Source organism: Manihot esculenta, chromosome 11 (assembly GCF_001659605.2).
Source record: "Manihot esculenta cultivar AM560-2 chromosome 11, M.esculenta_v8, whole genome shotgun sequence".
NCBI classification, from domain to species: Eukaryota; Viridiplantae; Streptophyta; class Magnoliopsida; order Malpighiales; family Euphorbiaceae; genus Manihot; species Manihot esculenta.
Genome location: NC_035171.2, coordinates 4,724,987 through 4,733,607, shown reverse-complemented (window position 1 = coordinate 4,733,607; position 8,621 = coordinate 4,724,987). Strand labels below are relative to the sequence as shown.

The following is an 8,621-nucleotide window of genomic DNA, read 5'->3' as shown; positions in this document are numbered from 1 at the left end:
AAAACTAGCATTCACAAGTTACTGTCTCTTTGAATTATTTAATTTATTATGATCGACGTTTTGGTGTGTATATACATATATATTCACATAAAATTACAGTTGCATACTACAATTTCTCATGCTAAACAAAAATTATACGTTACATGTAGTAATTATATATTAAAATTTATTGCTAATAGAGTTTCTGAGTAAATTATACTCTCCCATCCCTCTTTCAATTTAGTAAATTATAATTCTTTTATAAATTAATTATAATATTATCAACTTTCAGATGTATTTTATATTATACAACTAGTTAAATATTAATTTAATAAAATTCAATTTTATTAACCGTTTTAATTGAATAATAGGAAATCAATAAAAATTAATTTGATTGGTTTTTGGTGAAATATAAAGTTCGAATCTTCCTATCTAAAAATAGCGATATGAATGAATCCAATCCATAAGTAGATTTTATTAATATAATTGTTTTTAGAAATTTTAATTTATTTTTAAAATATTGGCCGCCACCTCTTCTACAAATTTTTTAATTACATATATTCTAATTAAATTTTAACTCCTTTCTACATATTACAGATAATAAATAAATAGGTAAAAAATATTTATTACATTAATTATTATTATTTTTAATTATTAATTAATTCTTACACTCTTCAATTTACACTAAAGTTTATTCATTGGACTTGGTACATCTCTATATTATAAAATGACATAATAGAGATCAACAACCAAACATAGCCTATCATGTTTAGGATACAACTTAGAGAAATTAAGAAAAGTGGATCATATAATTAATCAACAAAAATAACAGAAAAAAAAAAAAAAACACTCAAGTACTCTGCTAGAACTCCTTCAATTGTCCCTGAATCTTGAATACTTAATGGATTTATTGTCACTGCCATCCAAAATATTCTGTGGAGGTATAATCTTCCCTTCAAGAACTTCGATTATCTGGCACAGCATAACAGTGGTAAACAATTTAGGGCATCTATATGTGTAATCTCTCTCATGCATTAGCTAGTATGTTAGCTGAAATTTTACCTTCTGCATTCGTGGGCGAGACTTTGAGTACTTATTTAAGCAAGCTATAGCACAAAATACCATTCGTTTCATTTGCTCTTCATCATAATTCTTTCCCAATTTGGAATCAACAAGAGCCACAATCATACGTTTGATTTTCTCTTCGTCATAGCTCTGCAATATGGAGTTTACAACAGCTCTATATTCTCCATTACCGAAAGCTTGTTCAATTTCTCTCCAAGTCTGGTTGTTGGTAAATACAATTTAAATAAATAAATAAATAAAACTATATATGCTTTTCTACCATGTTTGTGGATGTATAAAACCAAAAAATTGTTAGAACTACATTAATTATTTCAAAATGGTTCACAAACGTATTTCAATTATTGACTTATGTTAATTAAATAAAAATATTATTAATAATTTAAAAGTATTTTATATTATAAATATAAAAACTTTCATAGATAAAAAGAAATCAAAATTTATATTGTGAATATCTGAATACTAAAAAGAAAAATAAAAATATATTACACTATAAACTAGCGTATACGAATTTATACCCAAGTGATAATATCAAGATTTTGTTGTTGATCTATAAGTTTTCTTCCGGTAATTAACTCTAGAAGCACCACACCAAAAGAATAGATATCTGACTTTGCAGATACTTTTTGAATGGAACTATATTCTGGATCTACATAACTGCAATAGAAAAAAAAATCTTAAAAAAAAATAGAAAGAGAAGTGCTCAATATTCGCACCTAAATTAAAATGAAAATATATAAATCTTACATGTTAGTTCCCTTCAACACACTAGTGATGTGGCTAATATTATCAGTATTTGGCAAAAACTTGCTAAGAGAAAAATCTGCAATCTGAGTACAACAATATCCAACTATATTAATTAGTAGATTTATTTTGCATTTTAATTTTTAAATATTTTTATCAATTAAAATATATAAATTAACTTACTTTCGGTTCAAGATTATTATCGAGAAGAATATTGTCTGTTTTTATATCTCGATGTATGATACCATCTAAAACATACAGACATTTGAGAGAATAAAAAATTTTTAATAATAAAAAATTTTTAATAGAAAAACATATAACAACACAATAAAATACATGAAGCTACCTTAACGTTAGAAAAACAAGCAAAGAATACTTGAGCTACTACTCACATTTATGGAGATACAGTATCCCTTTAGCAGAGCCTATAGCAATATTCAATCTGCTTGACCAGTCCAAGAACTTCTTTCCTATGATGACATTAGTCATTTGTAAGATATGAGTATCATATTTACAATTATGACTAACTCTTTGTTTGCCATAATTGATTTAATAAAACAAAATTAAATAAATTTTTACAAAATTTTACAAGAGTTCATTTTTTTTTAAATAAAAGAATTTTTAAAATTTTAAATCGAAAATTTCAAAATTTTCATTTCAGAGAATTTTTTTAAAAACATTAAATTAAATTAAATTCTTATAAACGAAGAGCAGATGATAATGACATAAAAAAAGTACTCACCATGTAAATAAGAATTTAAGGATTTGTTCATCAAATACTCTAAAACAAGCAGTCTATTACTTCCTTCACTGCAGTATCCAATCAGTTTAACAACATTTGGGTGACGAATCCTCGTGAGAACTTCAATCTCAAATTGATCTTCAAGATTTTCTTGCTCTTCATTCACTATAATTTTGAATTTCTTGATAGCAACGACTTCTTTGCCTAGTTTTCCTCTATAGACTGCACCAGAAGCACCCTCTCCTACGAGTCTGTTGTTGGAGAAAAATTCAGTTGCCTCCACTAGTTCACCATAACTATAATGCTCCAGATTATTTCTTTGATTCTCCTCTTCAATATATGAGCTAGATTCGTCGTCTAACCAGACCATAACATATGCAGCATTTAGTATGAGCTATGTTCATATTTTGTTCTAATTAATATTACAATTTTTTCTTAACATTAAGATGATCAGAGGTTATAATTTATTTATTAAGAAATCAATTATTTACGTTAAAAAATTCATAAATTTTCAAAATTAAAATAAAAAATAATATATTAAAATTTACCTTTTATCATATATCCTATGCATAAATATATATTTTCAACTAATTATGTATATAATTTACAGTCTAATACCTGAATATTCACGGATTTTACGATCATTGTACTTTGATTGCACACGAGCACAAGAGGTCACGCGACGCCCGCATGAAATAGCCCAACAAAAAAACAAATCTAGAAAAAAAAAAATTATTCTCCGAAAATTGTTTTGCCAACTCATTAAACATAGCAAAGACACTGTCCACCCATAAAAGAGCAGTTACATGGCAGATCATATAACTGTCAAAAATTTAAAATTTAAATTTTTTTATTATTTTTTTAAATAATGAACTTTTTAATTTATTTTAATTTCTATAAAATAAATTAAAAACTGAACTATTAATCTAAATAAGATACACAATCTTATTTCATACTTTAATTTTTTCGGCTTTATTTTAAATATTTATTTATTTTTTAAATTTTAACATTTTGAAAAAGATATCCCATTTTTTTACAAGAAACATACCTTTATACGTAGCTCTCAATTGTAATTTGTTGTATTTCTTCTCGTCCAATGCAATCCCTAAAGGCATACTTACTTGAAGAGCTAAATGTATCTACATGGTATAGCAATGATAAAAAGATTTATAAGTAAAATAAGTAATCTCTCAATACTTACATATACATATATATATATATATAAAATTTACCTCTCTCATTGATGGACAAGAGTTTGGAGGTTGATTTATACAAATATTAGCACAAAAGATCATCCGATACATCTCTTCGTGATCAAAAGATTGCAATCTAGAATCTACAAAATCTGCATATTCCCTATTCAAAGCCCTTTCAATTAGGGGGTTTGCCTACGAGAGGTTGATTTTAAAAAAAAAAATATTTATTAGTAAATCATAAATACATGTTTGTAAATTTGCATTTAACTTATAGCATATGATTCTTAAAAAAAAGCATATGCTTTGCCATTTTTTTTATGTGACCAGAGAAAAAACTTTATTATTTGTTAAAATAGTATCAATTAAGATCTGAATTTAAAATTTTATATTTTTTTCTCAAAATAAATCTTATATTAATGAGCTTAATAAAAACTTATGTTACAGTTTTTATATTATACTAATACAAGATAATAGAGTCGTACCCACATAACTATATCAGTGCCTTCATCTATGGCCTTTCTTCCTGTGATCAACTCTAAAAGTATAACACCGAAAGAATAAATATCGGATTTATAAGAGTACTTTCCCACTTGCGTTTTTCCAATTATATTTTCTGTTGGACTGCATAACTGCAATTGAACGGTAACGATTAAACTTGATGTTAAGATTTTATTAAAAAAACTAATTTCTTTTTGTGTTTTTTCTTTGTTTTAATTTTAAAATTTTAAATTATTGTAAGGGTAGATAATAATGGTACAAAAAAATAGCGAAATAATTAAATGATAAAAAGAAAGTTATATCTTCCATACACTTGAGTCCCTTTAATTAATGATCTGGATATGTGAATAGCATCTTCCATATAAAATGGGGCAAATCAAGAATCTCAGATCTAAAAGAATAATTTTGGTAGATTAATAAATTTATCATATTACACTATTAATAAGGTTTATTGAGGTTAATTTATTAATTAACTACAACAATTAAATTATAATGAGTTAACATAATTTTTCAACATTATTTAAAAATATAATATCGGTATTCAAGAAGCATTTTATCAATTTATCTTACCTTAGGTAGAAAATTATCATCGAGAAGAATATTATCTGATTTGATATTTAAATGTGTGATTTTAGATTGACCTGAAAAAAAAATATATGTATATATAAATTTTTGGGAGAAAATACATTATTAACCAAAGTTAAAAGCTTACCAGGGACGACTTCATGTAAATATTCTAATCCTCTTGAAGAATCTAAGGCGATATTCCTCCTTTTTTTCCAATCTAAAATATTCTCCTTTCCTACAATACCATTTGCAGTTTATGAGATTCATTATGTCAGTTTAATTATATGAATATAAAAATATATTTTAGGGAAAAAAAAAGAATATGGGATTAACCATGTAAATTATATTTCAAGGACCCATTGGAAAAATACTTGAAAATAAGCAATGTGTTGGCTCCATCAATGCAATAACCATCTAGTTGAAGAAGATTTCTGTGACGGAGTCTACCGGCGGCCATAATCTTCCTCTCCAAATCTGCTTGGGAGTGTACATCCGGCAAATTGCTAAGTTTCCTGATAGCACGGATTTCACCATCTAAGGATCCTTTGTAAACTTCACCAAAATCACCATAATCAATTAATAGGTTATGGATCGAGAAATGATCAGCTGCCTCTGCTGCTTCACTAAATGAATATTTCTTCGGCCCAATACCCTGATAATTGTCGAATGCAGATACATGAATTCGATTGTTCTGAGAAGATGAGCTAGATTCATTCGGATCTGTGCTTATTGAGCATATAAAAAGCAACATGACTCGATCGATTAGTTAGATGAGAAAGAAACATTAAACAGTTTCAGCCAAAAACAATTAGTACCTCTAGTTTTAATCCAGCGATCTGCCCACTTCATTCCCCAAGGAGCCATCGGAAGTTGCAGATTTACGCAACCACGACAAGAGGTGTCTTGCAATTTATTGCAATTTATAATAGACTTCTTATTGAGTGCAAGTATGAAAGATCAGCGATAGGGAGGGAAAATGCTTCAGACCTAAAAAAAAAGAAAAAAGGAAAAAGAAATTATAACGTTGACGTTGAGCGTAGAATGGGCAGCATGTCACCTCCAGTTAATGCCATATTGTCTAGTGGACATAAATTTAATTATTATTGTGTTTCTTTTTATTTTAAGTTTCAATGAGATTTTTAAAAAAAAAAAAAATCTTTTGAGTTTGGTTTTTTATTAGTTAAAAACCAAATCACATGAAACTCGAGTCAATATAATTTATTTTCTTAAAATATATAATTAGTGGGGCTGTCTTAAAAAATAAGTTTCTGGAAATTTTAGGTTTTTATAGCCTAAAATTCTATAATTTTTATCCTTTTTTTAATTATTTTAAAATTATTATTCACTTTCTTTTTTATATTATAATAATTTATAAATTAATTGTTATAATCCTATTTAATTTTATTTAATTTTCAATACATTTCTCACAACATCTCTTAATATTTAATAAAATTTAATATTTCTAAAATTATAATTAGAAAATTAATAAAAAAATTATTTTTTTTAATATGTATGAAAAAAAATAAAAAAAATTATGAAGTGAAAAGAATAATATATCCATGATTTTATATTAGCAATTCGATATGAATAATAAATTTATTATTATTATTATCACTATATATTGAAAATAAGAGTCCAATAAAAATAGTTAATTCCTATATGTTAAAATTTATTTAAAAAATAATACACATATATTTTTTTTTATTTATCATTCACTAGTAAATATTAAAATTATCGGAAAAATATTTTAGAGTCATTAATTTTACTGTAATGAGAATTAAAAATATATAATAGTAATAAAAATTATAAGTATTAATAAAACATTATTTTAGCAACAGCATTTATTGTTGACTATATCTATTTTTCTTAGCAAAAACTATAATTATTGTAAAATATGTATATTCATGATTTTAGAATAATAACATGCATAAATTCTAAATTGCTTTTAATAAATTTTAGCTTTATTTTTTTTTTAACGATCCAAATGGTATTGCATTCAACAAAGTTAGAGACTAATTACAAGAGATTTTAAGGTACTTATCAGTTCAAGAAGTAGCCCAAAAAAAAAGGCAAATGGCGTTTTTGAATTCCTGAAAAATTTTAAAATAGTTATAGAGACGCCTTATAAATTTTTTTGTTCAAAAAAATCCTGACTAAATAGTAAGGTCAGATTAAACCATAATTATAAATAAATTAAATTAAATTACCTATTTTGTTAGTCATGTGGATTATAAATAAATTAAATTAATTTATCCATTTTAACATTTCTCTCACACAGAAATTGTTCGATGCTCAATCTCTTTCCCTCAATCTTCATTTTCCTTTGTTTTTTTTTTTATGTGTACACTTTCTTTTCGATTCCTTAATATCGAAGGTTCTCGTTCTTCTCCTACATTGTGCACTTAATACTTCTGATTGATGAATCGGCTTGCATCAATTCTATTTCCAAATTTGATGTGTCTCCCTTTTATTTTTGTGTTTTTGATTTGTTGTGTTTTGTGTTCTATATATCGTATATACATTGGTGAATTTTGGTCTTGGGTAATGGATAACTATTAGATTTGTGAATAGGGGATTATCACATCACATGATTGAAACCGTAGCCTTTACATCATATTTATGGTATTTTACTCCTAATTGTTTTGAGTTTTGTGAAATGTTTTGTTTTGAAATTTATCTTTTGTTGATTTTGTTAAGAATTTATTTAATTTATGGCCGCATATCCTGCAAGCCATTAAAATTTATTTTATTTTCTTCTTGTGGGCTTAAATTTGATTATGTCGGCAAAAAGGAAAATTAATGGAAGAAGAGAAGAACATTTTGACACATTAGGTTCAATCTAGAGAAGAACATTTTGACACATTGGGTTATGATAGATTGAACGAACCCTTACTTGGTTCTCATGAACATGATCATATGCCAACCGTAGTAAACTTTTCAAAATGAGAAGAATTTGGGATGAAAATGAGAAAATTTTCTATTCATGTAACGGATGGATGAATGATAGTTAATTTTTTGACTTAATTGATCAAATATTATTTAATTAAGAGGTTTGATGTACTAAAAATATTATCCAGAGCTTAAGTGAACTTTTTAGAATTTGTTAGAAATTTAAAGGAGCCTTTTGTCAAAAAAAAAAAAAAAAAAAACCATCTACAAAACAACTCAACTTACCAAAATAACCCACAATCCAAGATGGAAATAACTAGTCTAAAAAAACCCAAAGCATGTATGATCCATCCACTGAAATCGATGCTCGCATGTTAAAGTCTGTCACCGCCGGTGCAGCATCATTGCCGTTTGTAAAATATGTTTTAATATTTAATAAAATTGAATATTGTTAAGATAATAAACAAATAAAAAAACATCTATACTCCACTATGTGAGGCACAAATATAGCAAAGTAAAATACTTGGACTGGAAAAAAGAGAAGAAAAAAAATTAAAACAATGAAAAAATAAAAAAACAAGAGAAACAAACAGAGAGAAAATCCTAATAGTCAGGGACCCTACTTCGTACTCAAATGATTCTTTTTCTTTTGCCCTTCCTCTTTTCTCCACCCTTTCTCCTTCCTTTTGTCTCAAAAAGTTCAATACTAAGCTATAAATTTTAGCTTTACTATGATATCATTAGTACATCTTATCCTCGTACTGCTTTTTTTATCCAAGTCTTTCAAGTACTTTTTTTTTTTAATTGAAAATTTACAGCTAATTTTAATTTTATAAAATATTACTATAAAAAATAATAATAAAATTTACTAATTAAATTATAATAAAAATACTTAATAAATTACCATTTTTGTTTAATTATTT

General features: G+C 25.9%; 1 protein-coding gene across 3 annotated transcripts; it reads right to left on the bottom strand.

Moving 5' to 3' along the window:
* Positions 1 to 671: 671 nt before the first annotated feature.
* Positions 672 to 5,843, bottom strand: LOC110627168 (proline-rich receptor-like protein kinase PERK13). 3 transcript variants are annotated; one of them, XM_021773430.2, is made up of 13 exons: positions 5,625 to 5,843; positions 5,143 to 5,529; positions 4,955 to 5,044; positions 4,813 to 4,883; positions 3,781 to 3,936; positions 3,597 to 3,687; positions 2,549 to 2,905; positions 2,199 to 2,276; positions 1,990 to 2,054; positions 1,810 to 1,892; positions 1,581 to 1,719; positions 1,042 to 1,263; positions 672 to 951 (listed from the first exon to the last, which is right to left on the bottom strand). In XM_021773430.2, exons 1-13 carry the CDS (start codon positions 5,671 to 5,673, stop codon positions 853 to 855), a joined length of 1,887 nt encoding a protein of 628 aa, XP_021629122.2. In that variant the 5' UTR covers positions 5,674 to 5,843; the 3' UTR covers positions 672 to 852. The 3 variants fall into 3 exon arrangements, with proteins under 3 accessions (XP_021629122.2, XP_043817579.1, XP_043817578.1); XM_043961644.1 differs by having other exon boundaries at positions 5,181 to 5,461; positions 5,625 to 5,826; XM_043961643.1 differs by having other exon boundaries at positions 5,143 to 5,461; positions 5,625 to 5,821.
* Between the last annotated feature and the right edge of the window lie 2,778 nt (positions 5,844 to 8,621).

Excerpts from the sequence above, each read along its gene's own strand:
- LOC110627168 (XM_021773430.2), bottom strand. The coding sequence starts at position 5,673 with ATGGCTCCTTGGGGAATGAAGTGGGCAGATCGCTGGATTAAAACTAGA. Across the intron at positions 3,937-4,812 it reads ATGATAATTTTCTACCTAAG|GCAAACCCCCTAATTGAAAG; the intron begins GTAAGATAAATT and ends AACCTCTCGTAG. Across the intron at positions 2,055-2,198 it reads GATACTGTATCTCCATAAAT|ATGGTATCATACATCGAGAT; the intron begins GTGAGTAGTAGC and ends TGTATGTTTTAG.